Source organism: Fundulus heteroclitus, chromosome 12 (assembly GCF_011125445.2).
Source record: "Fundulus heteroclitus isolate FHET01 chromosome 12, MU-UCD_Fhet_4.1, whole genome shotgun sequence".
In the NCBI taxonomy this organism is placed as follows: Eukaryota; Metazoa; Chordata; class Actinopteri; order Cyprinodontiformes; family Fundulidae; genus Fundulus; species Fundulus heteroclitus.
In genome coordinates this window covers 20,002,206-20,026,157 of record NC_046372.1, presented here as the reverse complement: position 1 = coordinate 20,026,157, position 23,952 = coordinate 20,002,206, and the positions used below count along the sequence as shown (strand labels likewise).

General features: G+C 47.1%; 2 protein-coding genes across 8 annotated transcripts in view; one reads left to right on the top strand and one right to left on the bottom strand.

The window, feature by feature from the left end:
• Positions 1–731: 731 nt before the first annotated feature.
• LOC110366841 (gelsolin) lies at positions 732–11,005 on the top strand. The gene is made up of 18 exons (XM_021310207.2): positions 732–924; positions 3,099–3,253; positions 3,339–3,500; positions 3,583–3,642; positions 3,717–3,806; positions 5,187–5,276; positions 5,367–5,499; positions 5,582–5,670; positions 5,788–5,916; positions 5,990–6,076; positions 6,450–6,583; positions 8,114–8,204; positions 8,279–8,449; positions 9,247–9,421; positions 9,489–9,607; positions 10,469–10,546; positions 10,624–10,684; positions 10,787–11,005. The coding sequence occupies exons 1-18, from the start codon at positions 732–734 to the stop codon at positions 10,948–10,950; spliced, it is 2,181 nt and encodes a 726-aa protein (XP_021165882.2). The 3' UTR covers positions 10,951–11,005.
• Positions 11,006–11,044: 39 nt separating this feature from the next.
• Positions 11,045–23,952, bottom strand: part of LOC105917122 (disabled homolog 2-interacting protein) — a 33,968-nt gene continuing 21,060 nt past the window's right edge. For 5 of the 7 annotated variants that reach the window (XM_036144236.1, XM_036144237.1, XM_036144239.1 and 2 more), the window contains 10 exons: positions 21,759–21,969; positions 21,378–21,613; positions 17,392–17,483; positions 16,833–17,309; positions 16,482–16,750; positions 15,417–15,530; positions 15,228–15,350; positions 15,070–15,149; positions 14,870–14,957; positions 11,045–11,897 (listed from right to left, as the gene is read on the bottom strand). In XM_036144236.1, coding sequence (XP_036000129.1) covers positions 11,727–11,897; positions 14,870–14,957; positions 15,070–15,149; positions 15,228–15,350; positions 15,417–15,530; positions 16,482–16,750; positions 16,833–17,309; positions 17,392–17,483; positions 21,378–21,613; positions 21,759–21,969 — 1,861 coding nt within the window. In that variant the 3' untranslated portion in view covers positions 11,045–11,726. The remainder of the gene's footprint in view (positions 11,898–14,869; positions 14,958–15,069; positions 15,150–15,227; positions 15,351–15,416; positions 15,531–16,481; positions 16,751–16,832; positions 17,310–17,391; positions 17,484–21,377; positions 21,614–21,758; positions 21,970–23,952) is intronic. The other 2 variants (XM_036144235.1, XM_036144238.1) reach the window with 1 other exon arrangement.

The window sequence follows — 23,952 nt, the reverse complement described above, 5'->3', positions numbered from 1 at the left end:
CATTCGGGTCGGGCTTCAGAGCTCGAATCAGCTGCGGTGCTGAACATTTCAGAGCTCATCAGCTCATGTGGGCCTTCAGAACCAGAATCAACCCATCAGCTTCATATAAAGCGAGCCAATGTTGCTAGAACCGAATACGGGTCAAATATGTCAGCTTACATGCAAAGATCCTCTGGTACCAGAACCGCTCGGTTCGTCATGTTATTTACCAGATTCCCCCCCCCCCCCCCCCCACCCCCCCACCCCCAATCTGTCTGCTCTGAACCAATCAGGTTTGCTTCTGACTTCCTCTTAATAAACTGACCCTGTGTGCTGGAGGACCAGAACCTGCTCGTCAGATATCCAGCTGAACCCGGTTCTGAAACCTTTGGCGGATGAAACTCAGAACCTTTTGATGTCTGAACCTTCAGCCTCCAGGGTTCTGGCTCGGGTCCATCCTGCTATGTTCCTACCTGGTTCCGTCACATGATCCAGGCATGTTTGTCAAAGCGCTTGAGGCCAAAGTGGAGGGTGGGGTGCGCATCATCTTCCCCTGCCAGGTGCTGGGTGAGGCGTGTGGGTGGGGTTAGTGCGGCTGTATGGAGCACATTCAGTTGGCTCGGGTCTCAAAGGATGGAGGAAGTGACTCAGCAGAGGGTGTGGCGGTCCAGGCAGGTTAACCGCGGTTCTGAGAAGAAAGAGGTCCGTGTCTAACAGGTGTTTCTGCTGCCCCGCCCACCACAGGTCGCATCATGGTGTCCCATCCAGAATTTGAGCGAGCAGGTAAAGAGGCGGGGCTTCAGGTGTGGCGAGTGGAGCAGATGGACCTGGCTCTGGTTCCTGAGAGCCTTCATGGGCGGTTCTACACCGGAGATGCTTACGTCGTTCTGAACAGCACCAGCAACCGCCGAGGAGACCTGCAGTACGACCTGCACTACTGGCAAGGTGAGAGCAGGTGTGACGGTGATGTTCTGGGATCACAGAACCCAGGTTGTGTAGAAATGAAGCCAGCAGACGTCGCCTTCAGCACGGATCCGTACTTTAAGGATCGAGGCGGATGAGAGGTTTAAGATTGTTGAGATAAACTTTTAAATCTAAAACCTGATTCAGAAAGTGAGTTTTTAGCTATTTCAGCAAATGTCCAACAGAACAGTTTTAACCCAGTGTTCCCCTCTTTTCTATCCTACTGCAAATATCCATCAGTTGAATTGTTTAAGTTCTAGAATAATCAGCCACAGACGGAACCATGTGTCCAAATCTGCAGATAAAACTTCTCCTCAGGGAGGACATGATGATCCCCCGTCTGTCCAGCAGGGGGCGATCACATGTCCTCTCTGTGGCAATGAGCCTCCACAGGGCCTGGTCCGAACATCTGACATCATCAGAACCTGGACTCCAGCCGCTGAGAACGGGAAACACCAACAGGGTCTGAGTTGGAGATGTTTACATTAAGGAGAGAAACGGAAATCTAAAGCTATGGACCCATGGCCCGGTTCAGATTAACAGGATCAGAACTGCTGCTGGTTCCAGGTGGGCGGGGCTAGGAAGAGACTCTGGGTTATCTTCCTGGTCTGTTACCTGTGTTGTAGGACTCGAGTCCGAGACTCGAACTCGAGTCCGAGTCATTAGCTAAATTTAAAGACTCGTGACTTGACTTGGACTTGAGCACTGATGACTCGAACTTGGACTCGGACTCCTACATTCAGATCATTCTGACTCGGAGATTGAGAAAAAGACTCGACTTTTTTTAATATCATTAGGCTATAATTTGAATATGTCATTAGAATATTATTTGATGTATGATTTTAATATCTAAATGTCGTACCGCGCACGTGACGTCACCATCTCATGAGCAACACCCCTAAGGTTGGGCAAACAGTGTCAGAGCGCACGTAGCAACCAGCCGTTACACATGCAACAGATACGATATGATCGACTTTTCCGCTGTTAAACTTTCACAAAAGAATGTCCAGGCGCCCCTTTTACTGGTAGAACTGTGGAACAACATACCAACGTTCAGCTCAAACGATGGATTGAGTGTCGAGGGCTTAGAAAGACGGGCCGAGTTGATAGGAAGGTAAGTCGATGTTTTTCTCCTGCTCGGCGTTCATTGCGTCATCGGCCGTTTTTATTTTTCTGTTTGTAGTCACCGTCCAGGAATCGGTATAAATTTTCCGGCCCGCCGAACAATTTCAATTCAATTCAATTCAATTTTATTTATATAGCGCCAAATCATGAAACATGTCATCTCAAGGCACTTTACAAAGTCAAGTTCAATCATATTATACAGATTGGGTCAGATTATACAGATTGTTCAAAAATGTCCTATATAAGGAAACCAGTTTAGTCCGGTCCGGTGGCCAAATGCATTATCATTATCCAACGGCTGTATCTCCTCGCTGCATCGACCGATCTGCACCAGATTTGTTGTGAGTAATGGGGGAACGCTGCCGAACGCGTTTGTGGGAATCGCCCGGTGGACGGGCGAGGAAAATGCGTAACAGCATCTGCGGTGGCGGGCGGCCGGCGGTGCGCGAACACCGCCCGCCGGCCGGAGCCGCGGCGGTGGCCAATAGGCCGGAGTGCGCTTGGCTGCGAGGGCCGATCGACGCCGCTTGCGGCTTTAACATCCTTCATATGCGGCCTATCAGCGTACCTCGAGTCGCTGTTGCACGTTCCATAACAACAATGTTTAAAAACCATGGTTAGGAGACATCTTAGACTTGGAAAAAGCGGTAGTTTTACAGAGTAAAACCAGGGTAACTACAGCGAAAGAGTTATTAGTGCAATGGACTGTTACTGCTTCATGTCATACATCACACGTCACGGCATGTTCCTACAACGAACTTGGATCAATAGTGACTCGACTCGGACCCGACTCTGATGAGTAGTGGACTCGACTCGGACTCGACTCGTATTTTTTTTTTAATGACTCGGACTTGAACACTGGTGACTCGAACCTGGACTCGGACTCGAGGCATAGTGACTTGACTACAACACTGTCTGTTACCATGGAGACATACTCAGGAGGCTGCGTTAATTGGCTCTCTGGGACTTGTCTCTCGGACCAGGTTTGATACAGGTGGTTCCGCTCTCTGATTGGCCCGTTTCCCCCGCAGGTTCCGAGTGCTCTCAGGATGAAAGCGGCGCCGCCGCTATTCTTGCTGTCCAGATGGATGACTTCCTGGAGGGGGCGCCGGTCCAGTACAGAGAAGTCCAAGGCCACGAGTCCAGTACCTTCAGTGGGTACTTCAAAACGGGCCTCACCTACATGGTACCCAGCAGAACCGCCCGTTTCCTGCCCCGACGCCCTGCTTAGCCTCTCCTCATGACGTCATTTCCTGTTTGTCTTCAAACAGAAAGGAGGCGTGGCCTCAGGGTTCAACCATGTGGTAACCAATGAGGTGGAAGTGCAGAGGCTGCTGCAGGTCAAAGGTCGTCGTGTTGTCAGGGCAACGGAGGTTCCTGTCAGCTGGGAGAGTTTCAACCAGGGAGACAGTTTCATCCTGGACTTGGGACAGGTGAGGACAGACGGACAGGTGAGACCTTGGGCAGCTGAGCTGGAGACGAGTAACCTTCCTCCTCCTCCTCTTCCTCCAACAGGAAATCATCCAGTGGTCCGGTTCCCATAGCAACAGATTTGAGAAACTTAAGGCCACCATGGTGAGTGGTGACATCACACGATGACATCATTGTGAGGTCGTGACGATCAGGGTGACCGACTGTCTCCTTGGCAGGTCTCAAAGAGTATCCGTGACAACGAGCGGTGTGGGCGCGCACAACTCCAGGTTGTCAATGAAGGGGAGGAGCCAGAGAAGATGATAGAGGTGAACGCATCAGCAGAGCTCAGCATTACTGATTTTCAGTGGTCCACCTGGGCCCGGTTCAGAAAGCCGGGTCGGTGGGTGTCCAGAGTCGGTTCTGGGGTAAATTCCTGCAGACCCAGAGTCAGATTCTGACAACTAATTACTCTGAAACGACCCTGCTACCGAGCAGAGATGTTTGGGCTAATCCTGAGTTTTTCCTCCTTTTTAGCTCAGATCTGGACACGGAAGAGTCACTATAGGCGTTTTTTTATGGAGGAACTAGGGCTGGCCGATATGGATTAAAAAATAAATCTCCAATTTTATTATACCAAATGCGATTAATCGATTTTTTTTTTTTCCGCCTTTTTGTTTCATAAAAAGAAATTAAAGAAATTATTTTAAAACCTTGCTTTTTATGTCAAGCATTTCGTCAGGGAGTTGACCTGAATTCAAAGTGCAACTAAAAACAAGCTGTGAAACATGCTTGTAAAACAAGATGGCAGCCGTGCCATTATAAACAATGAAAATATAACAAAACATTTGCTGCTAGTGGTATTACACATTGAGCTAAGAACAGGCTTCACTGCACTTGTGAACTTCAAACTAAGTTAAAAAAAAAGTAAATAAGTAAATGAAGTACCTCGTATTATGGTAAAAAAAAGTTTCCACTTAACAATATTTTGACAATATATTTGCCTAAACATATATTCAGCACCACATGCTGTTCTCTTCATGGAAACCCAATGAGTGTACTGGCAAAATAAAATCCAGATTTTCCAAAAATGAAATCTTAAAGTATTGTAAATTCAAATTAATCGATTAAATCGATTTATCGCCCAGCCCTAGGAGGAACCTGTATGCTGGAAATACTCCTCAGAAATGTCAGGACGCTGATCAGACCACCATTAAATATATTTACAAGCCTATATGATTAATATAAAGGGAGGTTGGCACAAATTACAATCCAAGACAATCCGTGTCAGCTTATCTTTTAACTTTTTATGCCTCACAGCATTGCTTCTTTTTGTTTCTTATGGTTTAATATTCTCCATATGCCTTCATTAAAGATTTTTAATTGCTCTCGAGGGAAATGCGCGTTGCCAGGCTTCTTATTTCCTGTGCTGCCATGACGAATCACGTTATCTGCGCTTCATTGATGAGGGCTTCTTTCATGCTTAACTCAGCTGATTGGCCGCTGAGTTTAGTTACCTGGCTGATATCACCTGTTAACGCTGAGTCTGGCAGCGTGACGTAGAGCTACTCAGGGTAGATCAGCCATTCTTTCTGAAACGGGTTCTGGTGGATCACTGACGGAGTCCTAGAAGCGTCGGGTGTTTTCTGAAAACTCTCCTGTTGTTGAGACGTTGGTTCATCTGCAGCTTTTAACACGTTTCTGATCAGGTCCTGGGAGAGAAACCAGAACTTCCTGAGTCCCACAGCGAGGACACGGCGACAGACGGCGCCAACAGGAAGATGGCTAAGCTCTACAAGGTAACGTGTCTCAGCTTGTGATGTCACTTCCTCTTTACTCACACGGCTCAGCCGCCTGTCTGCCTGCATTTTTCTCTGCCCTCGCCTCAGGTGTCCAACGCTGGCGGGGACATGGAGGTCACCTTGGTGTCGGAGCAGAACCCGTTCTCCCAGGATGCCTTGGACTCCAGCGAGTGTTTCATCCTCGACAACGGAGCGAACGGACGCATCTTCGTCTGGAAAGGTCAGAAATTTGTTCTGGGCAAACCGCTCCAGCCTGTCTGGGCAGCACTCACCTGAGCTCACCTGTGTCTGTGTGTGTGCAGGTAGGGATGCAAACAATGACGAGCGGCAGGCTGTTCTGCAGAGCTCAGAGAAGTTCATCCAGCAGATGAACTACCCGCCCTACACCCAGGTGAACTCACCTCAAACCTTGAGTTGTCCAGACTCTGCAGGACTTTCACACCAAACCCACCTGAGGGTGGAGCCTGGAGCGTCTGTCTCCTACTAACACACCTGTGGCGCCCCTCAGGTCCAGGTCCTGCCTGAGTACGGCGAGACTCCGCTCTTCAAGCAGTTCTTCAAATGCTGGAAGGACGCCGACGACACCGTCGGCATGGGGAAGGCCTACGTCTCCAATAAAGTGGCAAAGATCGAGAAGGTAAGATCCGGTCCGGGTTCGGATCCAAACGGTCCTCAAACGGATCTAAGAACGGACTCTTCTGATTGGACAGGTGCCCTTCGACGTGTCAAAGCTGCACCAATCAGATTCCATGGCAGCGCAGTACGGGATGGTGGACCGAGGAGATGGAGAGAAGAAGGTGAGGACTGCCACCGCTTCGCCTGGTTGAGCCATAGGCGGTTCCTGTTAGAACCTCAGACAGTAGAACATGAAGAAACAGGAACCGTGTAATGCTTCGCATCAGGTGAAGGCAGAAAAACTGCCAGGCTGGACTGAAGGAGCGCACAGCTGCCAGTAGCTGGTGGGGCCATTTCACTTTGGTAGGAGCCAGCCTAGCTTAGAAAAGACGGAACCTGGGTCAGAACCTGGGTCAGAACCTGGGTCAGAACCTGGGTTTATTACATTCTGGGTAACATGACTGTCAGACGAGTGTCAACTTTCTTCATCAACTAAGAGATTTACTGTCAGAAAAGTCCGGAGAAAATGAAACTCGCCCTTCTGTCTGCATCCAGATCTGGAGGATCGAAGGATCCGATAAGGTTCCAGTGGATCCGGCTTCCTTCGGTCAGTTCTACGGAGGCGACAGTTACCTCATCCTGTACCAGTACCAGCACAGTTGCAGACAAGGTCACATCATCTACATATGGTGAGATACCACATACGCCTCATTTATGTTTATGCATAACCCGCCCTAGATACACCTTGAAAAACGCTGGGGGGAGGGGGGGTCGCTACCCGGTCAGTACCGGTACCATGCTCCGTACCATCAGCTCTTTTGCACAAACAGAATAATTTCCAGGTCACTACTTTTAGTTTACAAGGGACTGGATAAAAAGGTATTTCCGTCCATTGCTACAAAATGCTATAATTCCCTCTGTAACTCATTATTTGGTACGAAACATATATTAGAAAATGGTTTATTAGACTTCAGTGAGCTGTAACGCATTTATGCTGTGAATGCAGCAGCTGGTGGACCCATCAGACAGAGAAGACCTTGTTATGGCAGCCGCATCTTTACTTCTTACAAAAACATAACTGCAGGTGATGAAAGGCTGCAGTAAAGTACAGAGATAATGAAATATTCAAATTAATTTGAATTTCCACTCTGTGTGACGTGATCATGGCTCAGAGCAGTCAAAGAGTCCATTGAAAATGAGATTTAACCATTTTGTTCTGTATTTTTATTCCCTTTTAAATCATGCAATATCCACACGATTCTAACGAAAAAGAAAATGAATAATTGACTTCCCGGAAGTTATTTTTTTTGCGCCAAAGAGTGGATGATACGGATTGGGGAGTTTTAAGCAGGACTTGCTGCTGCTGCGATCAGGGTGAGGGGAAAGTGACCTGCTGAGACATCTAGTGGTTCCACACCGAACTGTCCTTTTGAGGTGGAGGATTATTCACCCCCCAACACAGGAAAGCATGAACCGTCTGACCCAGTAGGGAAATTCACCTGCAATAGCCACCATTCAGCCACAAGAGGGCAGCACTGAGCCGATTGTAGGACAAATATTCCAGAACTAAAGTTTATTCAATTCAATTCAATTCAATTTTATTTATATAGCGCCAAATCATGAAACATGTCATCTCAAGGCACTTTACAAAGTCAAGTTCAATCATATTATACAGATTGGGTCAGATTATACAGATTGGTCAAAAATGTCCTATATAAGGAAACCAGTTGATTGCATCAAAGTCCCGACAAGCAGCATTCACTCCTGGAGAAGCGTAGAGCCACAGGAAGAGTAATCTGCATTGTCCATGGCTTTGCTGCAATCCCTCATACTGAGCAAGCATGAAGCGACAGTGGGAAGAAAAACCACCCATTAACGGGAAAAAAAACCTCCGGCAGAACCGGGCTCAGTATAAACGGTCATCTGCCTCGACCGACTGGGGGTTACAGAAGACAGAACAGAGACACAACAAGAGAAACAAAAAAGCACAGAAGCACACATTGATCTAGTAATCTGTTCCACATTAGATGGTAGTAGCAGGTGAGCCGTCTTCTCTGGATGATGTCACATTACCAAAATTTACCAAAAATGTAAATGAATGCAGGGCCCTAAGGCCCAGTTTATCTGCAGAGAGTAGATCCTGAGGTTGGTGTTGGGTCAGGTTTGGGGATCGTCTGCTGCTGAAGTTCAGCCTCTACAGAAATCTGCTTCCTCTGCAGGCAGGGGGCGGAGTCTAGTCAGGATGAAACTGGGGTGTCGGCTCTTCTCGCCATCGAGCTGGACAATGAACTGGGAGGCAGTGCGGTTCAGGTACAGCAGCGGAGAACACTGATGTGGTTTTAACCTTTTTGATCATGAAGTTTCACGGTTACCTGTCTCTACAGGTGAGGGTTGTACAAGGCAAAGAGCCCACCCACCTCATGAGTATGTTTGGAGACCAACCAATGGTGGTGTACAAGGGCGGAACGTCCAGGGAGGGCGGACAGTCCCAAGCTGCCGAGACCCGTTTGTTTCAGGTCCGAGCCAATCCAGCAGGAGACAGCAGAGCCGTAGAGGTGAGATGAGCAGAACCAGACAGAACGGGACGGGTCAGAACCTTTGAAACAAGAAGTCGCTGCACCGTTTTCACTCAGCCAGGAGCAGCAACCAGAGATCTGGACTACGAAGCAGGACTAGTGTCAGATCCACGAATCTGGAGTCATCCGTGTCTATCTACACAGCAGATGGTGCTGGAAACCCGTCAAAGTCAAATCAGTGATGGGTTTTATTTCTATAGCTCCAATTCACTACATCTCATCTCAAGGCTCTTTCCAAAGTCAGACTCCATCAGATCCTCCAGGTTGGTCAGAAAGTTTCCTCTCTAAGGAAACCCAGCAGGTTGCATCAAGTCTCTCCAAGCAGCATTCACTCCTCCTGAATGAGCGTAGAGCCACAGTGGACAGTCGTCTGCATTGTTGATGGCTTTGCAGCAATCCCTCATACTGAGCATGCATGAAGTGACAGTGGAGAGGAAAACTCCCCTTTAACAGGGAGGAGAACCTCCAGCAGAACCAGAACCAGGCTCAGTGTGAACGCTCATCTACCTCCACCCACTGGGGCTTAGAGAAGACAGAGCAGAGACACAGAAAGCTCAGAAGCTCACATTGACCCAGGAGTACTTTCTATGGTTGAGGTTGATGGCTTTGCAGCAATCCCTCATACTGAGCATGCATGAAGCGACAGTGGGGAGGAAAACCTCCGGTCTCTCCCAGTGGGGCTTAGAGAAAGAGCAGAAGCATTGATCCAGGAATCCTTTCTATGCTGGAGGGGACCTGTGTAAATAATTAGAAGCTGACCATCTCGTCTTCTCCAGGTGGATCCGTCCTCCTCCTCTCTGAACTCCAATGACGTGTTCCTCCTGGTGTCCTCCTCTGGATCCTGGATGTGGAAAGGCAAGAGCAGCAGCTCGGCTGAGGCTAAAGGAGCCGAACATCTGGCTGAGATCCTGCAGGTGACTCCCACCTCGCTGGAGGAGGGGGAGGAGGAAGGTAAGGAAGAGGTGGGGTTGAGTCTAAGGCCTGAGCCGGATGACGGAGGCTTCCTCTCTGCTCACAGACGGCTTCTGGGACGCTCTGGGAGGAAAGGAGGACTACTGCCACTCTCCTCGGCTCCACAACATGGACGCTCATCCTCCTCGTCTCTTCGCCTGCTCCAACAAGACCGGAAACTTCCAGGTGCGTCGCAGCGGTCACACGGTGTCACTGTCAGGTGTGGGTGGGTGGAGTCTGCTCAGATACCCGACAGCAATAACAAAACTAAATGCAACCAAAAATAACCATTAATTATCATGGATGATGTGTGTGAGAATGTGCTATTTTTTTATTTATTAGTTGTTTTTAATCAGTTATTTGTTATTTATTTCTTATATTGTGTGTAAATTGTGGGACAGAGATTTATTTATTTTTATTTTTATTTTTTTTAAACATATGCACGGATCGATGGCCAGGGGCGGTTCTAGACAGGGGCTAACAGGGGCCCATGCCCCTGTAGAAATGGCCCTGGCCCCTGTACTAAAAGCATCATGTTAAATAAACTTCTCATACTTATTTGCAATGGCAAAGAAACCATAACTGATTGGTCACAATATTATTTGTTACCTATACAGCTTTACTCTAAAAAGAATTTAAAACTTAAGATGTTTCATGTTTAGCTTTAGCCGTATTGAGCAGGGGGCAAAGTTTTCAACTGCTAGATCAGGGGTCTGAAACCTGCAGTTCCAGAGCCACAAGTGGCTCACTTAATATTATTACACAGTTAAATATTAACATTTTATTGTTTTTAAATTTTTTTGTTCTGTGCCCCTGTGAAAAAACACTGGCCCCACCTTGGCCCCCCTGGTAAATTTGGTCTAGAACCGCCACTGTCGATGGCACTTTTTAAATTTCGTTGTTCTTGTGACAATGACAATAAAGTTTTCATTCATTCATTCATTCAGAAGCTGTGAGGCCGCAGCGCCTCGGCGCTCTGGTTCTGTTCTGTTCCAGGGAGCGTCCGTCAGATGGTTCCACTAACGCTGAAATGTTCCCTCTATTCAGATGGAGGAGGTTCCAGGAGAACTCACCCAGGACGACCTGGCTGCTGATGATGTCATGATTCTGGACACCTGGCATCAGGTGAGTCTTTCCCGCCATCATCGCCGTGGAAACCAGACACGGCGGCTCTCCTGCTCACTCGCCGTGTCGTCCCGCAGGTGTTCGTCTGGATTGGAAAGGAGGCCCACGAGGAGGAGAAGGTGGAGGCTGCAGCGTCAGGTGAGGCGGATGCCGGTGGTCCGGTTCCTGGAACTACTGAGAGAAGATGTGATGTGGTGGTGGTACGGCTCGGTCCGGTAACTGGTGGCTCTCTGTCTGCAGCTGAACGGTACATCAGCACCGACCCGGCTCGCAGAGACCCGCGGACCCCTGTTGTGACGCTGAAACAGGGATTCGAACCACCAACCTTCACCGGCTGGTTTCTGGGCTGGAATCCCGACTACTGGAACGAGGACCCACTGGAGCGCCTCCTGCAGAGCCTGTGACATCACTTCCTGTTTGCTGTGCAGCAGAATGAATAAAGGCCAGAGTGAGCCGGTTGTGTGTGTGTGTGTGTGTGTTAATGAGCAGAGCGACAGGTTGACAGCCTGGTTTTATTGGAGCGGCTCTCCTTTATAAATACTGCCGTAGATAAATAACAGAACAGAGGCTCATAGATACAGAACAGACAGAAGCCACAGTGAACGGGGGCACAAATCATCACAAGTTAAAGTTTTTACTGTTTACAATAAAATCTGTCGTTTTACATTAAAATTCTCTGAAACGGCACAAACTAGCATCTAACCGTGGAGCGGCTCACCTGGGTCGACAGGAATGAAATACCCAAAGCTACGGAAGCCCAAAGAGGCCAACACAGTCACTGCGGGGGGGGTGTCACGGCTAGGCTACCGCCGCGCTAAGCTAGGCTAACCTAACGGAGCGGCTCCAGCTCAAAGGTTGGCCTTTAAACTACAGCCTGGAGGACCAGAACCCCGAGGTCCAGAACCCCGAGGTCCAGCTGAGGCCCGTAAGTTAATGTGAAGCTGAGGTTGGTTCAGGAAGATCTAAACAGAAAAGTCGGACCAAGCGTCCGAGGAGGAACATGCAGAACAGAAAAAGTGAGGGTAACCTAGCAACAAGGGTGGGATCGGGTCAGAAGTCATGTTGGTGGAGTTGACATTCAATGGATTCCCCTCCTGCACCGATTGGTTGATTTAGTCCCCGGTGCGCAAGCCCCGCCCTCCCTGCAGTTGGCGGCCAATCACAGCCCCTGGCTCGGTTTTCAGCAGTTGCCGGAGTTGCGGAACTCTCCGTTCTCCGTGATCTGCAGCGACGAGGTGTTGCTGGGCGACAGGCCGTTCCTCTGTGACGTCACACCGTAGCGTTCCTTCAGCTGCGTCAGCGCCGCCATCAGGCGGGTGTTGGCTGCGTCCAGGCTCGCGATCCTCTTCTCCTGAGAACGACAGGTGAGGCAGGTGAGACGACAGGACTCAGGTGAGACGCACCTGATTGGATTCTGCTGAGGCAGCGATGTGAGAATACACGGAGCCCAACACCCCAAGCAGCCACTTTACGAGCAAAATGTTCTAGAGAGCTCTTTAAATTATAAAAAAAATCTAATTTGTTGTCATTTATGACTGATAAGTCAAGATAATCACAAATATGGACAATAGAAAACTAACTGGAAATAAGTGAAAGTATTTACAAATTAAAGGACATTAAAAAGAATAACTTTTATTGAAATAAATATCAAAGTTAAACTTCGAAGGTATTTAGGTGGATAATAGACGACAAATTCACCATTCCAAGGCCAGTTTGATGATTTCCGAGAACAGACTACGGAGCGCTGCGCTTAACGTGTTTTAGCAATTAGATACGTTATTATTCAAAAAAACACCTGGATGATTAATTTGAGCGACTGGGATACTGCACTACCTGTTGGTTGCTGTTTAAACCTGCCTTACGTGTAGGTCATACACTGTTCTCAGATTAAAAACAGATGCTCTTTCAATCAGAAAAAACACAAATTGCGTTTAAATTCAAGCAGAAAAATAACCGTTGAAAAAGTGATGATGTCATTAAGGGTGAGTGTCGAGTCATCAGAAGAAGAACAAGAAAAGTGACAATGATCGTTCTAGTGAGGAGGAAATAAATTATGGGAATCGTCTATTATCCCAGAAACCACAGGAGTAAAAACTGCATTGACTGCAGATAAAACCATCAAATTAGTGCTTCTGAGTTCTTTTCGTCCTCCAGTTTTGGACAGTTTACAGGTACGTTCACCATCAGCTGTTCTGAGGATGCTGGCCTGTTAAAGCAGCTCCATCGTCTCCACAGACGGGGCCGCGTCACAGTGAACTCTGGTGTTCACCTTCTACCCACACTAATGATTTTCCAGATGCTGCCAGACTCCTGCTCATCTCTTCTGGTGTGCCCACAAATTCTCTACGTGACTGAAAACCATGCTTGACAAAAAGTGACTTAAAAGCCACTTTTAAGCTTTTGGGGACTTTGCTTATAGGGCCCGCGTGTCGATGTTGTGAAGCATTGCTGCAGGTAAATCAGCTGTTTAGAGATAATCTCACTGTAAGTCTGACCCTACGGCTACTTCCTGGACTCTTTTCCTTTGTTATTTTACATATTTTAATTATCATATATATTATTATTTTAGTTATTATTACCTCCAACTGGAGGGAGGTTTCAGTCAGCTGCAGAAGCTCTGCTCAGCTGTTTAACATGACTAACATGATTAGTCGTCTGGCAATCAGAAGGTTGTGGGTCTGATTCCAGCTTCCTCTTGCCACATGTCGATGTGCCCCTGGGCAAGGCACTTAACCCCAAATTGCCTACCGAGCTGCGTCTCGGTGTATGGGGAGTGTTGGCCTAGTAGTTAGAGCAGCACACTTGCACTCAGAGAAGGATGCAAGTGTCCCTCCCCCCACTGCTCCCCAAGGGTGATCCTTGTCAATACCCGATCCGTACCGGTAGCACGATCCGTACCATCAGCTCATTTGCGCGTGCGTGAACAGAATAACTTCCGGTGGGAAATATTTCGTTGTTCTTACTTTTAAATTTTTTTTTATTTTTTCGACGCAGGGGTTTCTTTTTTTATATATTTGTATTTGCGGCAATAATGCATATTCTAAAAAATAAACAGAAATACATAAAAAATACATTGTTTTTTTTAATAGCAAAAATGTTTCCCAGTTGTAGTTAGGGAAATTAAAATATATAAAACATTTCTTAAAGTACATAAACCCCCAGCTGTAAACACATATAGGAGTACAGAAACTTATTTGATTTTGAATTTTTTTTTTAAGTTTTTTTATCATTTATTTTATTTTCTTATGTATGTATTTTGTGCTTAATAAATGTATTTTAATAAGGTATGCCTTCGCTTTGTGTGTGTTCTTTGTTCTATTCCCTGTTTGTTTTTCTAAAAAAAAAAAAAAAAAAAAAAAAAAAATGCGCTACTATAATCACGAGGTCTTCTCTAGTTTATGATGTGTACACCAGAGGGCGCTAATTTCTCAATCGATAATTTTAACTTTCTAATAAAATAAATGTTTAGAACAAGATTATCTGTATAACGAAATTCACCGAATAATTAAGGATTAAATATTTTTTTCCAGTCCTGTTTGAACAAGCAATAAAACTAACAGAGTGCATTCAGACAATACAGATAAACGTTATGCAATGATATCTTCCAGGACTTCTGAGCATATCCGATGATGACGTCATAGCAATACAATGGAGAGAATGTAAAACGTATCAATTTCTTTCAGAAAAGTCTTCAATATTTTATTTACGATATAGTTTAGCATTTTTTTAAGGATTTAAGTATAGAAATAATTATTTTCAGTACCGTAATTACATTATTTTTTTGGCGAACCGGAAGTTATTCTGTTTGCGCTTGCGCAAATGAGCTGATGGTACGGATCGTGCTACCGGTACGGATCGGGTAGTGACAATCCTAATAATAATTAATATTGTCTCTAAGACATCGTTAACAGCAGAAATTCTGCATTCATTAAAACATGTTGTGCATCCTGGGTGTCTGCAGAGATCAGGTGAAGAATTCGATCTTCCTCTGACAGCAGCTCCCAGACTGCCAGCAGGAACGCCGTTTATCGTTTAACGGAGCGAACCAAATCTGTGTTTTACTTCTTATCCACTACGTCATCTCTGAAGATCAAGAGCAACACGCCCACCTGTTGCTCGCACTATTTTCTGCCTGTCAACACAATTTAGCGCTCCTTGTTTTCTCTGAAGATCAGATCCTTAGTCGCTTCCAACTTCTGTCTTTTGTTTCCTCTAAAAGTTGTTATAAAGTAGCTTCCAGGTAATTAATCTTTGTTGCTCATTCAAAGATTCAGGCTCACCAAGGTTCATGCCCCCCCCCCCCCCCCCCCCCCGCACCAGTACCTGCGCCTCGATGACCTTCTGCTTTTGGTCGACCACGGCCTGCATGTCAGAATGATCCTTTTTTAGCTCCTCTTCAACTGCCATCAACCTGCACAGGTGAGACAGGTAACTGACTGAGAGCTGGTGTAAGGCCTCTGTTTGGACAGGTGTTTAGGCAGTTCATGAGGCAGACAGGTGTGTGCGTGACCAAGGGGGTTCACCTGCTGATGATGCTGTTCATCTGAAGGTCTTTGTCATCCTGTAGCCTCCTCAGTCGGCTCTCTGTGTCCTCCAGCCGGGCCTGAAACCCACACGATCACATTGGTCCACCTGTATCATGTGACCTGGCCTCTAAAGGTAGGTCAGGTGTGTCCCATACCTGATATTCCTGCAGCATCCGTTGGTTCTGTTGATCCTGGACCATCAGCCGGGCTTCACATTCCTCCTGTCGCAGCGCTGCGACCCGCAGCTTCTCCTGAAGCAGAGCGATCTCCTGCTGGTACTGAAGACACGCTGGGTCAGAACCTGCAGAACCGAGTCACTGAAACAACAGCAGCAACTAATCTACCTTCTCCACCAACGCGTCGTCATGACGATCATCCTCGGCCTCACCGTAGGAGGACGCAGAGTTCATGTTCAGCAGCCAGGCGGCGGTTCGGTCCAACGCACAGGGAGATGGAGCCTGAACACACAAACCTGAATCGTCAACAGGCATCTGGACCTGGTTCTGGTTTGAATTGACAGACTCTGATGAACCTGGTTCTGGTAAAGGATGGGTACAGTGTTTCTCCAGTTCAAAAACAGAAGAAAAGCAGACCAGAACCTTACAGGAGAGGCAGCATGACGCACATCAACAGTCTGTCAGTCAGGTCTTAAAGGTACAGTGGACAATTTTTCCAGATATGTAGCTAAGTAACGCCCAAGTCCTTTTATGAACAACTCCGTTAGACCGTCTTACCTGCTCTTCTGCTCCTCACCTGGATCACATGGAAAAAAAATCTCCCAAATGCACTCTGGTCTCATTTCTTTCTACTGAGAACTTCCTCTTCTTCTCATAAATATGAACACAGTTCACGGTGAGTCCAGCAGAGCTAACACCGAGGCTAACTGCTAAGCTAACCGTTAAGCTAACTGCTAAGCTAACCGTTAACCTAGCCACTAAGCTAACCGTTAAACTAGCCACTAAGCTAACTGTTAACCTAGCCACTAAGTTAACCGTTAACCTAGCCACTAAGTTAACCGTTAACCTAGCCACTAAGTTAACCGTTAAACTAGCCACTAAGCTAACTGTTAACCTAGCCACTAAGCTAACCGTTAACCTAGCCACTAAGCTAACTACTAAGCTAACCGTTAACCTAGCCGCTAAGCTAACTGCTAAGCTAAACACTAAGCTAACCAGATACATAAACATTAGAAGTGCGGACGCGGAGCCAGCAAGCTGATGCTAACATGGAACGAGCGGCACATTAGCGGTAGGTTAGCACGTCACAATGATGGCATGATGGACAACCAATGGATGAGGTGATTCCCCCGACACTGGAAGCTGAAGAAGATCGTCCGCTAGACCTTTAAGTCGCTGGATTTGTGACAGTCACATGACTCGGGTCCAAACCTCTGTTCACAGGTAGGTTACCTTGGCAGCAGGCCGCTGCTTCTCTGGGCTGTCTCCCTTGGATGATGATGACATCTGTCTAAGACGTGACTGTCCACTGTTCGGCCAATCAGGACTCGATGACATCATACTGCCGGAGGCGGGGCGTGGAGGGTAGGCGGGGCCTCCGCCAGTCAGCATGCTGGGAGGTGTGCGACCTCGAGGAGGGCCGGGCGGAGCAGAGGAGGGCGGTGGAGGCTGATCGATGCGTCTCTGAGGACCCGAGTTCTGCCGAGGGGGGGCTGAGCTACCTGTGGGGGAGGGGGGGACAGGGTTCCCACGATGAGACCTGAACTCACTGATGACCTGCGTGAAAGCAAAGCAGAGCCGTACCTGAGAGAGTGTCGGTGAGAGACAGCGCCCGTCGGGAGTATTCCTCCCCACTGCTGCTGCTCGACATGGCCGACATCCTCTCCCCCCGCTCCGCCCCGCCCACGCCCACAGACATCTGGGTGAGGAAGGCTGGCTTGGTGGCCACGGCGCTCCTTTCCTCGCAGGTTCCCTGCGAGCCCACCGAGCCGTCTGAAGGCGTGGCGTCCGTCTGCTGCTGCGGCTGCCGGGGGGACGTGGCGGTCATGTGATACACGGGGTTCTGGAAAGACAACGGCAGAAGCCCGGTTCTGCGCTGCCACTGGCCGTCGTCCAGGCCGTCGCTGGGGGAGGAGTCCTGCAGGTCCACCAGAGACAGACTGCGGCTCTCGTGGGTCAGCTCCGCCCCCTCTCTCCGGCCTCCGTTGGTCAAGTCGTAGCCGGCTTCGTTCTCGTTGGGCTCAGAGTAGGACGAGCTCGGAGCTGGAGATCCTCGCATACCTGCAGGAAGTGACATCATCACGCAGGGTCAGACATCACAGAGCCAGCATACGGTAGAGGAAGCTGAAAGGTCAAAGGTCACCTGATGCAGGCTGCAGGCTGGATCCTTTGGTGACGAAGAACAGATCTTTGTTCTCTGGCGTCGGAGACGGAAGTCTGGTGAAGTCGACGCAGCTGCAGACAGACAGGAAGTGAGCATCACTGTCGGTTGGGTTTGGACCTTAAAGTTCACCGCAGCGTTAAAACCAGTTCCAGCAGGAAACCCAAGGTTCAAGTCGGTTTATTTACGGGGCGCCGTGTCAGAACCATCCTAAGGTCCAGAACATCCCGTCCAACATGATCCCAGTTATCAAACAGCAGAGTTCTATCCAGATTGGTTCAGAGTTTTCTCTCCATGGAAGTCCAGCAGGTCGCATCCAGTCCATGGCTTTGCAGCAATCCCTCATACTGAGCATGCACGGAGCGACAGTGGGGAGGAAAACCTCCAGCAGAACCAGAACCAGGCTCAGTGTCACGACCCACCGGGGTTAGAGAAGACAGAGCAGTCACCACTCGGCTCCGCCCACTTTTGCGTGTTTCAGGAGACACCAGAAGCTTTTCTCTGAGCAAGTCCAGAAAAACGACAACATTAATATGAAGAAGCAGCACGAACGGAGCGGGTTGGCCCCAAATACACTGCAAAAACAGAACTTAAAATAAGTTAAATGTTCTTAAAATATGTGTATTTGTCCTTGATTTGAGCAGGTAAATAAGATGATTTGCCAATGGAACAATATTTTTGACCTTAAAATAGGAACAATCCATCTCCATCATCTTATTTCAAGTTCAGGATGTCTAATTATCTTATTTTAGGGGTCAAAATACTCATTCAATTGGCAAATAATCTTATTTACCTGCTCAAATCAAGGACAAATACACTAACTTTAAGAACATTTTACTTATTTTTAGATCTGTTTTTGCAGTGTATAATTTTACTATTTATCAACCATGAACCCCGCCTGGAGGGAAAAGGAAAGGACTCTTCAGCTCGTGGGCGCAGACGGCGCTGCATTGAACAACCTGAATCTCAGAAGCTTTTCTCTCATTTTACACTGAAAGCTGCAAAAGTTTTGTCTCAGAAGAGCCTTTTAGTTCAAAAACGTGTTCACACGACGCGTTTATACAACCGTCGCTGCAGTAAAATGCGTTTCTAGGCCGGTCGAACACTAACCTCATATAAGCATGTTAAGAGCAGAGCTGGGCGAGCTAACCGGAGGAGGATCGGTGGGGCCAACTGAAGTCCAGCAGCACTGATCCAGGAGTACTTTCCATGTCAGAGGAAACACACCTGGTTAAAAATGGACAACCTGAATCCATGGGTGTTGTCCAAGCTCACATCCATCATGGACAACACCTTCCACCCGCTGCACCAGACTGTAGAGGAGCTGAGCAGCTCCTTTAGTGCCAGACTCAGACATCCTGTCTGTAAAAAGGAGCGCTACCACAGGTCATTCATCCCTGCTGCCATCAGATTATATAATACTGCACTATAACTGTAACCAAAACTGTAATAATCAATGTGCAATAACCAATGTGCAATAATCTATCTAATTCACTGAGCGATAACCCGTGCAATAATCCTGAAAGAAGTGACTTCTGCTGCTATCAATAACTGTAACCACAACTGTTATAACTTTGGGCAATAACTAATGTGCAATAATCTATTTAATACACTGTGCTATAACCTGTGCAATGATCCGGAAGAACTTCTGCTACTACCACCAAGTGAATATATGTCAGTACATATGTATGTGTGCATATATATATATATATATATATATATATATATATATATATATATATATATATATATATATATATATATATATATATATATATATATATACATATATATATATACATATATATATATATATATATGTGTGTGTGTGTGTGTGTATATAACCGTGAAAGTACACATGACATCATCTGCCTACTCCGGTTTCTTTTGTATTTTTATTCTTATTTTTTTCACATTTTCTTTTTGATCCACTGTATATAACTGATGCACCTTTTCCTACTTCTGGCACCTTCTCCTGACTATTGACGGACCATTGAGCCGATGTGACAAGTGAATTTCTCCAATGTGAGATCAATAAAGACTATCTTATCTTATCTTATCAACCCACTGCTGCAGGTGAGGAAGAGGAAGAACGAGGTTTGTTCTGCTTCAAACTGAGCGAACAGAGAGGTTCTGCAGAGTCAGGCTCATGAACAGTCCTGCATAGTGGGAGAGCATCACGGAGATTTATGAGGCTCAGCAGCTTCTGCAGAGAACTCTGCGTGGAACCCGGTCCGGTCCAGGTACTGCAGGGAGGCGGAGCTGCAAGGCAGCAGCATCTGGGGACTTCATCCAGTTCTTTAGGCCATTATTTGGATAAACAGAGCACGGCGGACCTACAGCCACCTGGCGAGAGTCGGGTTAGTATCTGGGTTCTCCTCTCTGGATCACATCAGAACAAAGCAAACATCTCAGCAGGATGTTTGGCGGGAACGTTCTCAGACTCTTTCGGGTTCCTCTGTAGCCGGTGTAGCTCTCAGCACCAGTGAGGAGTTCTAGTTCATCCAGTTTTAGGACTGAAGCTGCATTATTTCTAGGCTGGGTTCAGGGAACCGGACCGCTTCACTTCAAACTAGGACTGAGGAGTTTAAGACTCTAAATCCTGGTTAAAATGTGATTTAGTTGAGCTCAGGGCCTGGAAGGTAACCGGCTCAGTGTTGTATAAAGTACTGAAATCTCAGAGTCAAGTAAAAGTATAAGTACCTCTCCAAAATATGACTTTGGTAAAAGTCCAAGTCACTGACTGAAATGTTACTTGAGTTAAAGTCTTAAAGTATCTGAAACGTCTTGTACTTAAGTATGAAAATTACTGTAAAAAAAGATGTACTCAAGTAATGTAATGAAAACTCTAAGTAAAATGTAAAACAAAGCAAATGCAGTTTGAATGACATTTTTTTTACATTTTGGTAAACTTTGAAGGTCAAATTCACTTAAAATAATATATACAACCAAGTGCAGGAGAAATTTAGACCAAGTTTAGACAGAAAATACAACCTTTTTGTAAGCTTTCAGTTTTTCTTCTTCAAGTAAGGTCAGTGCTATACAAATTGTGTGCGTCTCTCTCTCTCTTTTTTTAATTTTTTTTGTAACGAGTAACTAAACCAAACATTGAAAATGTATCGGAGTAAAAGTATGCAATTAAGTTCGAAAATATAGTGAAGTAAAAGCAGTGTTGTATAGTAACAAAGTATAAATACTTCACTACTGTACTTAAGTAAATTTTGGAGTACTTTATACTTTCCTCGAGTATATATTTTTTTGATAACTTTCACTTTTACTTCACTATATTTTCGAACTTAATTGCATACTTTTACTCCAATACATTTTCAATGTTTGGTTTAGTTACTCGTTACTACTACAAAAAAAGAAGAAAAAAAAGAGAGAGAGAGAGAGAGAGAGAATTTGTATAGCACTGACCTTACTTGAAGAAGAAAAACTGAAACCTTACAAAAAGGTTGTATTTTCTGTCTAAACTTGGTCTAAGTTTCTCCTGCACTTGGTTTATATTATTTTAAGTGAATTTGACCTTCAAAGTTTACCAAAATGTAAAAAATGTCATTCAAACTGCATTTGCTTTGTTTTACTTTTTACTTATACTTTTCATTACCTTACTTGAGTATCTATTTTTACAGTAATTTTCATACTTAAGTACAAGACATTTCAAATACTTTAAGACTTTAACTCAAGTAGCACTTCAGTCAGTGACTTGGACTTTTACCAGAGTCATATTTTGGAGAGGTACCTATACTTTTACTTGACTCTGAGATTTCAGTACTTTATACAACACTGAGTAAAAGTGAAAGTTATCAAAAGAATTTATACTCGAGGAAAGTATAAAGTACTCCAAAATATACTCAAGTACAGTAGTGAAGTATTTATACTTTGTTACTATACAACACTGAACCGGCTCCACCTTAAACTCAGCGGAACCCGACTAAAAGCGGTTAAACTCCATCTGAGAGACTCACCCTCCGTCCAGTCCTACGCCGCCCTGCAGGCCAACAGAGGGATTGCAGGCGGCCAGCGGCGGAGACAGCGGCGGCGACAGAGGGGGCGGGGACAGAGGGGGCGGGGACACCACCCGCTGAGGCTCTGGAGATGAAACCGACACCCCCGCAGCTCCGACCAGGCCCCCGGGGTGGACCAGGGCCGCCGACACGTCTCTGAGGATCCGAGGAAGCGGGCCGAGCTTAGACAGACACGACTGCAGAGAGACGGCGGGAGGGAACCGGAGAGAGCACAGGGAACACGTTCTCAACGTCAGACGACACAGCTGCAGGTGTGGGCCGCTACCTGCCAGCAGGTAACTCTTAGCCCTAGCTAGCTGCCTGCTCTGTCATCTGTCTTACCTGGAAGCTCAGGTGCGTTACCTGGTCCAGCTCGGTCAGCAGCGTGTGTAAGCTGCTCAGCTCTCTGCCCAGGTCGATGTAGCCGTCAAAGCCGGCCGTGTGGTTGAGTCCGTCGGGGTTGGAGATCTCCTGCAGGAACCGCTGCATGCTGCTCCACTGACGTTCCACGAAGTCGTTCATGAACAGCATGTACTCCTCCTTGGTGCCGAACCTGCAGCGACAGGTGAACGCGGTCACACGGACAGGTGACATACAGAACCTTTCACAGTAAAAGCCTCCAGCCTCCTGCAGAGAACATTCTCTACACCTGCTGCATCCTCGCAGGGTCACCAGGGCCGGGTTCTCAGGTGGGTTCCTACCCCCATCCTAGGAACGTGCCCCCATCACACAGCCATGCACAGACACTAAAGAGCAGCTAACCTGACAGATGATGGACGCAGCTGGAGAACCCAGGGAGAACTAAGAGGGAACCTAAGAAGGACCCGGAGAGAACCCAGGGAGAACCCACACAGATCCTAGGGAGAACCCACAGAGAAGCCAGGGAGAACACAGAAAGGACTCAGGGAGAACAAAGGGAGGACCCAAGGAGAACCCAGATAACCAATGAAGAATCAAAAGAGAACCCAGGGAGAACAAAAGGAGAACCCAGAGAGAACCCAGGGAGAATCCAGAGAAAACCCAGAAAACCAATGGAGAATTAAATGAGAGCCCAGGGAGAACAACAAGAGAACCCAAGGAGAACCCAGTGTGAACCAAGGGAGAACCCACATAGATCATAGGGAGAACCCACAGAGAACCCAGCAAGTACCCTTAGGGACTTCGTGGCAAGAACCCACGGAGTACCTAAGGATAAACCAGGGATAACCCAGAGAGAACCCAAGGATTACCCATGGAGAACGCAGGGAGAACCAAAGCAGAATCAAGGGAGAACATAGGGAGAACCCAAAGAGAACCCAGGGAGAACCCAGAGAACCAATGGAGAACCAAGGGAGAACCCAGGGAGAACCCAGAGCAAGCATGTAAACTGCAGGGCACCGGTACCAACAACTGCCCCCAGTAGAACCCACAGAAAACCCAGGAAGAACCCAGAGAACCGATGGAGAACCCAGAGAGAACTCAGAGATCCCTGAGAGGGCCCAAAGAAAACCAATGGAGAATCAAAAGAGAACAAAGGGAGAACCATAGAGAACTCGGGCAGAACCAAGAGAGTACCCAGGGAGAACGAAAGGGGAACCCAAGGAGAACGAAAGGGGAACCCAAGGAGAACTCAGAGAGAATCAAAACAGAACCCACAGATAACTCAGGGAGAATCCACAGAGAACCCAGGGAGTACCCAGAGAGTACTCAGGGAGAAGCCAGAGAACCAAAGGAGAATCAAAAGATAACACAGGGAGAACAAAAGGAGAATCCAGAGAGAACTCAGGAAGGACTTAAGGAGAACCCAGAGAGAACCAAGGGAGAACCCACAGAGAACTCAAGGAGAACTCACAGAGATCCTAGGGAGAATCCATAGAGAACCAAGGTAGGACCCAGAGAAAACCCAGAGAACCAATGGAGAATCAAAAGAAAACCCAGGTAGAACAAAAGGATATCCCAGAGAGAACCCAGAGAAAACCCAAGGAGAACCCAGTGTGATCCTAGGGAGAACCCACAGAGGACCTAGGGAGTACCTGGAGAGAACCCATGGAGAACCCACAGAGAACCTAGAGAAACAATGGAGAACAAAAGGAGAACCCAGGGAGAACATAGAGATAACCCAAAGAGTACCCAGAGAGAACCAATGGAGAACTGTAAGGGAACCCAGGGAGAACAAGGGAGAACCCAGAGAGAACCCAAGGAATACCCATGGAGAACACAGGGAGAACCAAAGTAGAACCAAGGGAGAACATAGAGAGAACCCAAAGAGAACCCAGGGAGTACCCACAGAGTGCTAAGGGAGAACCCAGAGAACCAATGGAGAACCCAAGGAGAACTTAGAGCAAGCATGTAAACTGCAGGGCACCAGTACCAATAACTGCCCCCAGTAGAACCCCATTCCCGAGTAGAACCCACAGAGAACCCAGGGAGAACCCAGAGAATCAAATGAGGACTCAGAGAACCAATTGAGAACCCAGGGAGTAACCAGTGAGAACCCAGGGAGGACCCATAGAACCCAGAGAACCAAAGGAAAACCCAAGGAGAACACAGGGAGAAC